The 13,906-nt window shown below is 43.6% G+C and overlaps 1 protein-coding gene across 1 annotated transcript in view; it reads left to right on the top strand.

Annotated features, from left to right (window-relative positions):
• The window catches only part of CABIN1 (calcineurin binding protein 1), a gene marked incomplete at its 3' end in the record, with an annotated part of 34,039 nt that overhangs the window by 1,470 nt on the left and 18,663 nt on the right, over positions 1 to 13,906 (top strand). The window contains exons 3-8 of the mRNA XM_015820870.1: positions 4,719 to 4,832; positions 5,303 to 5,437; positions 6,597 to 6,777; positions 7,481 to 7,610; positions 9,441 to 9,590; positions 13,321 to 13,598. Of these exons, the coding sequence (XP_015676356.1) occupies positions 4,719 to 4,832; positions 5,303 to 5,437; positions 6,597 to 6,777; positions 7,481 to 7,610; positions 9,441 to 9,590; positions 13,321 to 13,598 (988 nt within the window). The remainder of the gene's footprint in view (positions 1 to 4,718; positions 4,833 to 5,302; positions 5,438 to 6,596; positions 6,778 to 7,480; positions 7,611 to 9,440; positions 9,591 to 13,320; positions 13,599 to 13,906) is intronic.

Below are 13,906 nucleotides of genomic sequence, written 5' to 3'. Positions count from 1 at the left end.
AGCTGACTATGCCGAGACGCCGGCAACCACAGCCACTCGGTCTTGGAAGGGTTGAGCCTGAGTCTGTTCCTCCCCATCCAGACCCGTACGGCCTCCAGGCAACGGGCCATCACGTCAAGGGCATCGTTGGGGTGGCCTGGGGTGGAGATGTACAGCTGAGTGTCATCAGCGTACTGATGGAAATCCACCCCAAAGCCACAAATGATCTCCCCCAGCGGCTTTACATAAATATTGAACAAAAGGGGAGAGAGGACCGACCCCTGAGGCACCCCACAAGTTAGGGGTCTTGGGGTCGACCTCTGTCCCCCTGCCAATACAGACTGCGTACGGTCAGTGAGGAAGGAGGAGAACCACCGCATAACGGTGCCTCCCACTCCCAACTCACCGAGACGCCGCAGCATGATACCGTGGTCTACGGTATCAAAAGCCGCTGAGAGGTCCAAAAGAACAAGGACAGTGGAATACCCTCTGTCCCGGGCCCTCCAGAGATCATTAACCAACGCGACCAATGCCGTTTCCGTGCTGTGCCCCGGCCTGAAACCCGACTGGTATGGGTCTAGATCAGTGGTTCTCAACCTTTTTAATGCCGCGACCCCCCAACCGGTCGTAAGTCGAGGACTAAACCGGTCATAAGTCGAGGACTAAACCGATCGTAAGTCGAGGACTACCCAACCGGTCGTAAGTCGAGGACTTTCCCTGCCCGGGAGCGCCGCGCATGCGTGGTTCCGCCCCCCTGCGCTGGCCGAGGTGTAGCTGGCAAGTGGCAGAGACGGAGCAGGCCGACCACCAGCTGGCCCAGCCCAAGGGAGGTAAGGCACCCGCCGGAAAAGGGGAAAAAAATGGCGGACAGCCTTGCTTGGCGACCCCCATGAAATGGTCAATCGACCCCAAATGGGGTCCCGACCCACAGGTTGAGAACCACTCCAGATCTATCTGTACCTAGTACCCAGATCTATCTGGTACCTAGTACCGAGAGTGAAATAAAGGTTCTAGTATACAAAATCTAATCTTGGATTTTCCAAAATGAGGTCGATTTTTGTACTAGGTCTTTCAACACACTAGAGAATTTTTATTATTTATAACTTATTTTACTCGGTAAAACCATTTGTTTACGTGACAACGAAAAGTGATCATGGTGGAAGATCAATGATAAAATCAGTAGAGCGCATATCCCAGGGTCTGAGAAGGGAGGGAATGGCTGCTTTAGCCCAGATAGCCGTGGCCTGGTGACAGATGTGATAGGATGAGACTTGGTCGTCTGCTTGCTCCTTGCCACCACAACTTTCTGCGCATATCCATTGGACTCTATAGAGATGATTTTAAAAGAGCCTATTGATTTAGTTATGCTGGAAATATAAAATGAATGAGAAAGTATGTATTCATATGATATTGATTTGTTTTAGTAATGATTTATAGATAATCCTCAACTTAAGACCATAATGGAGCCTGCCCATCGCGATTATAAGTTGTGACAGTAGCAAAAGAGGATGGCCATGTGACTGACCAGATTTTTCCAACTATTTTTGTGGCAATTGTTAAGTGAATGTGGCAGTCATAAAGTGGCCACTGCAGTTGTTAAGTGAACACTGTGGTCATTAAGCAAACCAATAGTTTGCTACGGGCATGGTTTTGCCAAAAACAGGAAGTAAATAAATCTGGGCCATAAGTAGCCCCCAGGTAGGTCCGTTGCAAGGCCAGTAAGTCCAGGTCTGTAGGAGATGAGCAGGTTGAGCCGGGGGGGGGGGAGGAGAGTGGGGTCAAACTCATCAGTTTGGCATCTCTACGCCCCTGTAAAAGATCTGAGTCCAGCCAGACTCTTACCTGGCACCAAATTGCCTTGTCATTAGTAGTTTAGATTCTTGTGTACAGGTAGCATATAATAAACTTGTAGTACTTTTGAACTCTATCCTGGTTCCTGATTTCTCATCCACGACAAAGACCACCTGTATAGTAGTGCTGGAAAGTTTGTGAAAGTTTTTGAATTTTCCATCTTTCTGCATAAATATAATTTAAAATGTGATCCTAAAACTACATATAGAGAACCAATTAAACAAGTAAGCCAAAAACATATTTTGCTCAATAAATGAACAAGTAAAATGCTTTTGCCTCATTTGTTTAATTGAATTCTCTTTATCTAGTTTAAGATGTGTGGAGAACAGACCATGTGTTAGGTCACATTTAAGCAGAAGAAATGAAAATTCAAAAGGATCTCTGCAAACTTTTAACCACATCTGTATTCTGGTTTACTGTCTATAACAGAGGTCTCCAACCCACAAGCTGTGAGCCGGCACTGGTTTGCTGCACAACAGAAACCGGGCTGCGCAAATGAGCAAAGCCCCATTTGTGCACACACGGGATGCAGGCAGCACATGAAACCATGCCCCCTCCGGTCCACGGAAAAATCTCTCTCCATGGAACCAGTCCCTGGTGTCCAAAAGTCTATAAGCTTGTTAATATGGTGATACTAAGATAATTCGGTTTAGATATATAAATGTACTTTTGAACTGTGTACCCCAGATTTGGAATTTACCCCTATGGATTTATCCAACTTGGAGCAAATGAAGCAGATCATTGTTCTGTATTGGAAAAACAGAGCTCAGATGGTTTCTGTTTATAAGCTGGTTCTTTATCAAATGTAAGGAATTATTTTGTCTAGTCAATGTTTGCTTTCTTTAAAATTAGTCTTAATTCTGAGTAATGTAGTATGGTTTTTATTGACTTTCTGTTGTATTTTTTATGTTTTATTTCTTATATTATTAATTAACTGGTATATCACGCCATCTGACTTCTTCTATTTTACGGTGTCCACTCTCTGCATGGCTTGTGGGTTGCTATTGTGCCATTTTTCTGCTATGCCTGAAAAAACATTTTTAGATTTTTCAAGTTTTTGAGCTGAGGTCCTGATACTGAAGAACATATAAAACTCATGTTCAAATGTTAGATGTAGTTTGTTCCCTTTGATCTGAGGACTCTGAAGAATCTCCTTAGCGTATCTTGTCTGTACATCTTCTGTCTTCTACAGTCTGGGGCTGGAGAATTTAAAATTTATCCTACATAAAATGCAACAGCATTGCATTTTATTAATAAAATATCATTTTTATAAAAAGGGTTAACATATATCTGTTTGCCTTCCTGGGTTTATTGATAAGCTAACAAATAAATATATCTCTCATACCAACATCCTGAGTTTGGGATTTTTGGTCAAATTAACCGTTAGTACAATAGATTAGTGATTAATAGTGAAAGTAAGAGCTGTGCAGAAAACAGAAAAGGGGTTTTGTTTCAACTTAAAAGCAAAACATCCTGCCTAGAATATTCTATTAAAACATTTTGGTTGCCTGTGTGCAGCACCACACTTTTAGGCATTCCATGTTTGGTCAAACACAGTTCCAAACATTTTGATGTGACAGCTGTGAAAAAGTCTCTTGCTCCCCCTCCCCCCCTTTTGCCACAGGATCCCGATGATAGGCAGGGGGCCCACCTACAAAGAGAGCTTTGAATGCAAGGGTGTCCCTCTGCCTTTGCCCTATGGAGATGCTGTGGCTTAGGGGTCTCCAACCCCCGGTCCATGGACCAGTACCGGCCTGCGGCATGCCAGCAACCAGTCCGCACAAACAAGCAAAGCCCCATCCGCGGGATGCAGGCAGCACACGGTTATGCACATGGTTATGCACTCTCTGGTCCACGGAAAAAACCTCTCTCCACGGAACCGGTCCCTGGTGCCCAAAAGGTTGGGCACCTCTGCTGTGGCTGATAAGCTTTTTTTCTTCCCAAAGGAACCCAGACACCTTCCTCTCACAACAGACATTCCCTGCAAGTCAGTTAACTCCCCCATGAAGGACAGGAGAGCAGGCAATATATTTCAGACCTTCCAAAAACACAGCTCTGATTCTTTAAAAATATTTTACGGAAAGTTGTGTAAATCTTCTCAACCTAACATTGAAGGCAACCAAGAAGATGGGTTGTTTCCTTCCTTCCTCTCTAATATTTTAACACAAACTCTTTTTCCCTGGCTAGTAGCACATACAGTCTCAACGCACAGAAATAAAATACTAATAATAAATTACATCCTCTGACCAGCAAAATGACTCATTGTTTTTCTTAAAATACTAAGAACCTGAACTGCAGCAAGCAACTTGAACCGACAAATTCAATCTTGCATTGTTGCACTGTGCACATTGACTGAACTGTAGCATGCACGCCCGCCCCCCAGCTAGCCAACAAAGAATCATATGGCATTTTAAAATGCATTCTGAAATTCCAGAAACAAAAAGGCATAAGTATCATACTCTGATAAACCCACCAACCAACAAGAAATACCTTTGTACTTTCTCAGCTGCATTGGAAGAAAAAAAATCTTATAAAAGCCAGAAAGCAAGTTACCAGTATGGTGTGATTTGTGCAGGGGGAGGGAAGGGAGTGTTGTATTGCTGTCTTGCTAAACATGGGGGAGATCTGGAAGAAAATTCAGTAGATGCTCAGCAGTTGAAAGATGCCCAGGTTCCCAGGCACCTTCTCTGAAACAGAGTAGAGCCCTGAAAGAAAGAATAGCCCTATTGCCTTTCATCACTGAGCAAGACTCGCAAAAGTGTGTGTTTGTTTTGAGCATTTTAAGCTGCTTAAATTAATGTCTTCCTAAGATTTCAGAACTGCAGGAGCCTTGTTCTTTTTTTGGAGTGGGGTATTTAATCAAGCACACTGTGTCTCTGGCTCTCTAGGAAGCAGAAGCCTTTGCCCTCTATCACCAAGCGCTGGACCTTCAGAAACATGACCTCTTTGAAGAGTCGGCCAAGGCCTACCACGAACTGCTGGAGACTCGTCTGTTGCGCGAAGTTAGTGAAGAAGGGATGTCCCTCTTGCTTCTGCTTGATGCGGGGCTGGGGGGAAGCTTCTTGGTCTAATTGGGAGATGGTGTCTTTGATCTGCTGCCAGTGAAGATCTTTTAATGCAGCGGTCCCCAAGTTTCTGACTTGGCGGCCCGGCAGGGAGAGAGAGGGATGGTTCCGTGTGAGTGGCAGACACACACGCTACTCCATTTGTGCAAGTGGCAGGGGCACACATCCCCTGATCACACAAATGGAGCTGCGAGAGAGAAAGAGAGAGAGAGAGAGATGCTTACTGTTTCCACTATTTCCATGAGCAGGAAGGGGTCAGTCAGCAACACGTTGATCTGCTACCTCTTCCCTGGGGATCCCTTATTTTATATCTTGGATTCAGGGAGCAGCCATGAAAGGTCATTTGGTGATCATTTAAGTCATCATTACAGACAAAACATTTTTCTCTACTTCCTTCCAATTTTCAGGCAGTTGCAGCTGGAGATGAGAGAGAGGGGTTGAAGCATCCAGGCTTGATGCTGAAATATTCAACTTACAAGAACTTGGCCCAGCTGGCTGCCCAACGAGACAACATCGAGACGGCTATGGAGTTCTACCTGGAGGTAGGCCGTTCTCCCTCTCCCTTCCCTTCCACACGGGCTGATGCTGGAGCAGAAGAGGACTCGGGGATCTCAGCAGCCTCTTCTGCTGCAGTGGCTTCAGCCTTCCAGGGGTCTTTGCCTGGGTCCCACTCCTTTGTGTAAGACCTGTTGTACTTGTCCCCCCCCTTCCATTTTTTTTTTCATTTTTGTCTACAGTGTTTGTCTCAAGCATAGATGTTCTGCTGACATTGCTTGTTAACATGGAAGTCTTTTCCATCCGTGTGAGGTTTTTATACCAAAGTAGTTCTTGTTCCATATGTTGTTTATTTTGATTATTATTAAGTAAGAGAGGTTCATTGGCTCAATAGCTTAAAGACACTGGAGATGGTCTTTGTTCCATCAGTTCAACTCCTAGCACTGCGTGTCAGGGTGAGCTCCCATCACTTGCTCAACTTCTGCCATCTAGCAGTTTGAAAGCATGCTACATGCAAATAGATAAATAGGTACCACGTCAGTGGGAAAATAATGGCATTTCATATGGTAGTGTGAATCCAGCCAGGTCTGGACCTTCCCCAATGCAAGGCTTGGCACGAGGTGACATTGGTGGAGGGAGAAGCCCCAGATGAAGCTACAGAATGCCATTGAACCTTTCTGAGTGTGGACAGCAATTGTCGGCAGCCGAACAACTATTTTGTACTCACACTATAGTCCCCTGGCTAATGTAACATCACAATAAATAAATAAATAAATAAGTAAGTAAGTAAGTAAGTAAGTAAATAAATAAATAAATAAATAAATAAATAAATAAATAAATAAGGTAAATAAGACAGGCAGACAGACAGATACGATTCTGCACTTTGAAATATTGCTTTGCTTCCTGATGGTGGGGACAGGTGTTATACCTCTGGAGAGGATGGAGGAACAATTTTCAGCTTTCTTCTGGGAAGGTTAGAGTGGGTCAATGCACTGAACAGAGGCCTGGAACACTTATTTGAGCTTCTGTCCCTCTACAAAAGGACAGCTGAAATTACCCAACCAAAATGAATCCTTTGCCATGAACTGGGCAATCCTGGGCTGCCATCCGCTCAGTGCCCTAGACCCTTGGGGGGCAAGCAGTGGGCAGCTTCCAGCTTCTGACAGTCCAGTTTACCTGAAAAACCTCATCTGCTATGTTTCCCAGGCTGTGATGCTTGACTCCACGGATGTCAACCTATGGTATAAAATTGGCCACGTGGCTCTCCGGCTTACTCGCCTACCCCTGGCGCGGCATGCTTTTGAAGAAGGGCTTGCCTGTAATCCGGATCATTGGCCTTGTTTAGATAACCTCATCACCGTCCTCTACACCCTCAGCGACTACACAAGTAGGTCCTTTCTGCTTTTCTTAATTTAGAATTTCCTATAGTGTTGCAGTCAAGCAGTCTTGGAAACTGCAAGTTGGAGGGTTGATTAGGACTAGTACATAGCTATGAAACATGCTTAATATATGTCGATGGTATTTTGTTTTTAAACTTTTTTATATCCTAATTCCACAGTTAGATGAGGCTCATGCAGAAGATGCTTGTGTTATTTCTTTATTTTTTCTGCTATTGCCCCATCAGTCTCAAGGAAATCTAGGCTGCTTACAAAGACAACCATCATAAATGTTTAAATTTGCAAGTGTTGAAAAATGTGACTTAAAACTGTCACAGTGTCCCTGCGGTCACATGATCAAAACTAAGGTGCTTGGCAACCATCATGTATTTACGACCATGCCATGTCCCAGGATCATGTGATTATTTGTGACCTTCCCAAGGGGCTTCCAACAAGCAAAGTCAAGGGGGGAAGCCTGGTTTACTTATTAATTACAGGGGGAAAGCTTGTAAAATTGAGCATGACTCAATAAAAGTATTCCTTAGTGATGCAAGTTCTGATCCCAATTGTGGTTGTAAGTCAAGGATCAAGATGGTTACCATGTATGGGTCTCAACAATATGAACAAGCTTATTTTGTAACTTCTGTAAAGAGCTAGCACAAAGGAATCTAGAATGCATTAACAGATGTCCTCTTTCTTTGTTGATGTCCTCAGCGTGCTTATATTTTATTTGCAAAGCACTGGAAAGAGATAACTATTACAGCAAAGGACTTGTTATTAAGGAGAAGATCTTTGAGGAACAGCCATGCCTCAGAAAGGACTCCTTAAGGATGTTTCTGAAAGGGTAAATGACTTTCTTATTTTCACACGTGGTGTTATGCTGGAAGTCCTCATAAGTTCTCATCATGGGATTGGCAAACAGCGTGGCTGCTGGGTTGAGGAGGTGTTTATAACCTTTCTTTAGGTTTCTATAACCTTGCAGATTGGTGTCTGGTGTGTTCTGTTCTATAGACGCTTAAATTTGTGCTCAAGATTGCAATATTTATCCTCTCTGAATTCAGAGTGTAAATTTGCAAATAAATTCAGGGTGTAAATTTGCAAATAAATCATGTACAGGTAAAGAAAGGCTAGTGGTTACTTCAGAAATTTGATATTAAGGAAAATATTTGGTAGGTAAATAAGCAACTTTTATTGATTCAGAAACCAGTAGCTTTATGTTTAATTATATATCTCTAATTCGTTCACATGTGTCTCATCAAATTCATTAATCTGTTTCATGCTGTATTTTATTTCAAGATAATGATTCCATTAATATAATACAATTAAAATAATCCAGGCATCGTACATGGCCCAGTAAGTTGAACATCTGCAAGGTTTTGCTGGGGTCTTCTACAAATTTCAGCTAGAAAGGATAAATTCTGTTCTTCTTGGAGAATTTGTGAAGTGGAAGGTTCACTTTTTTCTTTCTTTCCATTAGCCAGAGCAGAGTAGAGCAGTAGACATGGGTTGTGTTTTCACAATCCTAATTTATGGAAGAAAGACCGCCTTCGAGACCGCCTTCTGCCACAGATTACCTCCCATCGGCCAGTACGCTCCCACAGGGTGGGTCTCCTCAGGGTGCCGTCGGCCAGACAGTGCCGGCTGGCGACCCCAAGGGGGAGGGCCTTCTCTGTGGGAGCTCCCACCCTCTGGAATGAGCTGCCCCAGAGATCAGGGTGATCCCTGATCTCCCTTCCTTCCGCCGCGCCCTCAAGACATGGCTATTCCAACAAGCGGGACTGGCCTAGGATAATTTTTAAGAGGGGTTTTTAGAGGGGTTTTTAATTATATTTTAAATTAGACAAGTTAAATATTTCATTTTAATTAATTTTAAATTTTGTGATGTTATTGGTGTTTTTAATTGATTGTCAGCCGCCCTGAGTCCGCAAGGAGAAGGGCGGGATATAAATTCGAACAATAAATAAATAAATAAATAAATAAATTGGCTAAGTAGGCAGCAAATTGAATGCAAATCTCCAACTCCCAACTTGTGCTGTGACCTCCGTTCTCACACCAAAGACATGTAGTTATGAATGTGAACAGGGTGGAATAGAATAGAATAGAATAGAATAGAATAGAATAGAATAGAATAGAATAGAAAGGACCTTGGAGGTCTTCTAGTCCAGCCCCCTGCTCAAGCAGGAGAACCTACACCGTCTCAGACGATTTCTGGGGGCATGCTGTTCCACTGGTTGATTGTCCTCTCTGTCAGGAAGTTTCTCCTCAATTCCAAGTTGTTTCTCTCTTTGAAATCCTTCTTCCTGGTTGCCTCCTTTCCCTGGACCACAGGAGTGGTGGAGAAGGTCAGGATAAATGTTGTTTCAAGCTGTTTATAGAATAACAGAATCACCCAACTTAAGAAAAGTTTAGCTTTTGTGAAGTGTAACAGCAGTGAAGGGCCACACCAGCACAAGGGCAAAAGATTGGCAGTGATGCAAGTCACCATTTTTTTGGCCCCTGCTCAGTACCAGTGTCAGATAGTGATTGTGACTACCATCCTGGTATGCACCTATAAACTGTTGCCTAAAGCTGGTTCTTCTATACAGACACCTAAACTAATACCAGTGGGATTGGTTGATGCTCGAACTGCAGCAAAACTAACTAATTAACATGTTGAAATCTGATTCTTTTTCAGTGACCTGTCAGTGTGTGATGTGCCTGTGAGTGCATCAGAAACACAAACAATCCTGGAGGAAGCCCTGGAGCTGCGCAGGAAAAGGCAGGCTTTGATGGCACGGAAGACTGAGCCAGATCTCAAGCTTGCCCAGCCCATCTCTCTGTTCACGTACGTTTCTGCTCAGTGTCAGCTTATTACGGTAGATATACAAGGTTTTGATAAAAAGCCGGGTTGAATGCTATTTCCTCCTAACACTTCCCCAATCAGTTCTTAAATTTAGTGTTTCGTAGTCATCCTAGCAGAAGGAGAGGGAGTTTGTTCCAAACATATTTTGAAGGTTCAGGTGAACTTTAGAATCTCAATAATTAGTCCTTCTTTTCTCCACAGCACTTTTTCAATACAGAAAGTACAAAGAGAACCCACATTAAAACCTGTACCTTATACGTATGGCAATGTGCCCTTGCACGTAGATATATTAATATGTGTGCATACATACCCTAAAATTACCAAATAGGACAGCCAATGAATTTACCCTTTTTAGCAAGATGTGCTCGTCTACTGCAGGATTTTAACTGCTACCATAAAATTAGCAATGGACTTTGCCAAAATGTTGTTCCTGCGAAAACATTAAATATCAAGCAAAAGTTCCTCCTGGGGACTTAACTAATAAATTATTAATCATGAGATAATCCAAGAATTTTGGATTAACAAATCAAAAGAAAACCGCTTTTATTTTATTAATTGCATATGACCATTCTAAGGTGGGCAATGAATCATGCATGGCATAAAAGCTGAGAATGTTTCTGTTTCAGGATCCCATCTGGGTCGGTCACCAAGACCAGGGGTTTTGCCTTCCAGGCTTTCAGACTCGTGCTGGATCCCCCATCCTCGGGGAACTTCTGTCTATCAGAGTGTGGGCTGTTCTGTGTTGGTAGCAACAGCAATAGCACTTAGACCTATATACCGCTTCACAGTGCCTTTCAGCCCTCTCTAAGTGGTTTACAGAGCCAGTCTGTTGCCCCCCCCCCCCAATCTGGGTCATTTTACTGACCTCAGAAGGACGGGAGGCTGAGTCAACCTTGAGCCCGTGAGAATTGAAGTGCCAGACTGCAGGCAGCTGGCAGTCAGCAGAAGTCGCCTGCAGTGTTGCATTCTAACTACTGTGTCACCACAGCTTATAAAGTATTTAAAGTTCTGTTGTATGTGGCTTTTTACGTATGTTGATTGGTGTGTGTTGATGGTAGACTTTTAAGTGGTTGGCTGCTTGTGCTGCCCAGCCCTCATTTTCTAAGTACTTCATAGACTGGTTGTCAGAATCCAATTATATTTCATTTCTATCTACCTACTCTGATGAAAAACCAATTCTTACTCTATTCTGGATTCTGTCATACTACGAAAAGGGAGGAGGGTAAGCATGGGGGGTTTATGACTCTCCCTTCCTTCATTAAACTACAAAGTGATCGTTTGTGGATTCTCATCGAGAGAACTAACCATAACAAAGTGGCCATCGCCTTTCATCTCACTCCCCTTTGCTGGCAGTGAGGAAAAGGGGGTGGGAAATACAACGCCTGGGATCCGAGGAAAAGAGGATGAGTGATCGTGCCGAGGGAGTGGACTGATGGATTGAATCGCCCGGAAGAACTGCTTGGGAACACTTAAAAACATTTAATGGTGGGAGAGAATTCCCCAGATCCTGTCTAGCATGCCTGCAATCAGCTTGTCTTAATAAAGATCCCTGTTGGAAGAGACATTCCAAGAGTTCTGTCTTCTTAAGATGTAAAATTGAGGTGGGTCCTTACACTGGTGGTAAATCAGCAGTCCTGTTCACTGACAAAGGGCCTGTTTCCCAGGCTTCAATCATTTCCCTGGCTGTTTTTGTGCCTGCTCATCCAACAATCACGCAAAGAAGTAGTACCAGTTTATAAAACCCTAGTAAGACCACACCTGGAATACTGCAGCCAATTTTGGTCACCATATCACAAAAAAGATGTTGAGAGTTTGGGAAAAATTCAGAGAAGAGCAACTAAGATGATCAAAGGCCTAGAGACAAACATATGAAGAATGGTTGCAGGACTTTGGTCTGGCTAGTCTAAAGAAAAGAAATAGGGGAGACATGATAGCAGTATTCCGGTATTTGAGGGGTTGCCACCAAGAAGAGGGGGTCACATTATTCACCAAAGCACCAGAGGGAAGGACAAGAAACAATGGTTGGAAACTGATCAAAGAGAGAAGCAACCTAGAATTAAGGACAAAATTCCTGACAGTGAGGACAATTAACCAGTGGAACAGCCTGCCTCCAGAAATTGTGGGCGTTCCATCACTGGAAATTTTTAAGAAGAGACTGGACAGTCACTTGTTTGAGATGGTATAGGTCCTCCTGCTTGAGCAGGAGGCTGGATTAGAAGACCTCCAAGGTCCCTTCCAGCTCTGTTCTATTCTTAATCTTAGTACCTGCAAAATTGAATGTGTGTCCTTGTTCATTGCAATGTGAGGCTACCAATGAGTTCGCGTCTCCTCATCTGACTGCTCGCTTGTGTTCTTGCAATCTGGTGGTTAACTTCCTCCCCATCTGTCCTATATAGTCACGGGCAATCCATGCAGGGGGTTCAGTAGATTACATTGGAAGTATCTCCCACGTCCAAGCGATCTTTATAATGCATAATTTGTCCTCGTATGTTAGTCTCTGGACGGTGTATGATGCCCACTTGCAGATCTCGGAAACTGCATTCTACAGCTTCCGAAATGTTTTTGATGTATGGCAAAGTGTGCCATGTGGTTTGGTCTTGCACCTTGTTTCTTCCTTCCTCTCCCCACCTTGTTGTGCGGACATCTTGTGACAAATGATTGTGGGTACCCATTCTGTTTGAATAGTTCATGTAGATTCTTGCTCTCCAGCTGTTTGGCTTGCTGGGTGCGACAGTGGGTTCTCACCCTGCCATATAGTGTTCTGATGCAATTCTTTTTGTGTGACAGTAGATGGTTGTTGTTGAAATTCAGAATGTGTGGAATATTGGTGGCCTTGCAATAAACTGTGGTTTCTAGGCCTTCCGTCGTCTTGTCTGTTGTCAAAAAATGGTAATTGCCTAGCTGTTTCCTCTATTGTGAACTGTATGTTGGGGAAGATGGAGTTCAGTATGGTATGAAAGTCTTTTAAGTGCATTTGTCTTGATGATGACAAACGTGTCACCCAGGTACTGGCACCAGAATTTAGGTGTTGTAAGGACCTTCCTCCGTTTCTCTACCAAGAATGTAGAACTCTTGAAACTGGCATCATTTCAAAAGGAACTTTTATTGGCAGATACAGAAAGCAGGAAAGCTAGGCAGGATCTGAGGGCTTCCTGCGCAAATCAATAGGTTAAACCTGCAAAATAATAGTATCCACAGGTGATGTCGGGTTGTGAGAAAGCAGCCAATAAAGTTGTTAGGTCTTCTCCAGTTCCTCCCTGTGCACTGAGATAAGGCAGATGGCCCCGAGGCATTCCTTTCATACCCCATGGAAGACACATCAAAGCAAATAGAGGAACCGTCCTACGTACATTACAAGCCCCTGGCCTCCCCCCTCCCTCTCATAGGAGAATGGCAGAACCCAAATAACTTAAGCCCAGAGAACATGTATGATTAATAATAATTGAGGGTTCTGACAAGTGTGTAGTTCTGAAATACACAGTGTTCTAATCCACGCAGGACTGCTTCTGCAATGACTCCTGGTATTGGGGATCCCATGGGTGTCCCTTTTAGTTGTTCACACATTTCACTTTTGAATGTGAAGAAAGTGCGTTGATAGTATTGGAGTAGCTTCATGATTTGTCGTGGTGACCGACCCAGATTGGATCCTGCAACATTATCCTGGGACACATATATTTGCCTTCATGTTTTTGTTTTCCTGTTTTCCATGCAGGTGGAAAACTCTAGGAGAGAGTCTGATGGCCACTTACCTGCATCTCACAACTTGTGAGCTGCCTCGTCCAAGCTTGGGCAAGCGAATTGATCTCTTGGAGTACCAAGATCTGAACCAGCACCTGGAGAGCCATGCAAATTCAGCCCCCGTCACTGTTCTTCACCCCAGCCCTGTCAGTTCCAACCCACTGGTGCCTTTGGCTGAACCACTCCTCACGTATACACCACTGACTCCCAACTTCCCCAGTTTGACTGTACTGGAATCAGTAAACTCTGCAGGTGAGAAAGATCTTTGCAAGAGGCATCACGTGAATGGGAAGTCCTTCCTCTTGCTGAATAGTCTGTCCTTCACTGAATAAGCTGCAGAAGAAAAAAGTTGGCCACTTAGTCTTGACAATCACCTGGATGCAATTAGGGTAGTCCTTTTCTTTTCTTTTCTTTTTCTTTTATTATTTCTTAGAAAATTTATATGGCTGCCAACTCAATCATAGGGACTCCGGACGGCTTACAGAAGTAAAACCCCAAATACAAAACCCAATGTGCCCCCAACAATTCATAACAAGTTTATATAAGTTGTAGTAGCAGAA

Source organism: Protobothrops mucrosquamatus, unplaced genomic scaffold (assembly GCF_001527695.2).
Source record: "Protobothrops mucrosquamatus isolate PMUCROS unplaced genomic scaffold, P.Mucros_1.0 scaffold1196, whole genome shotgun sequence".
NCBI classification, from domain to species: domain Eukaryota; kingdom Metazoa; phylum Chordata; class Lepidosauria; order Squamata; family Viperidae; genus Protobothrops; species Protobothrops mucrosquamatus.
This window is presented reverse-complemented; position numbering and strand designations above follow the sequence as displayed.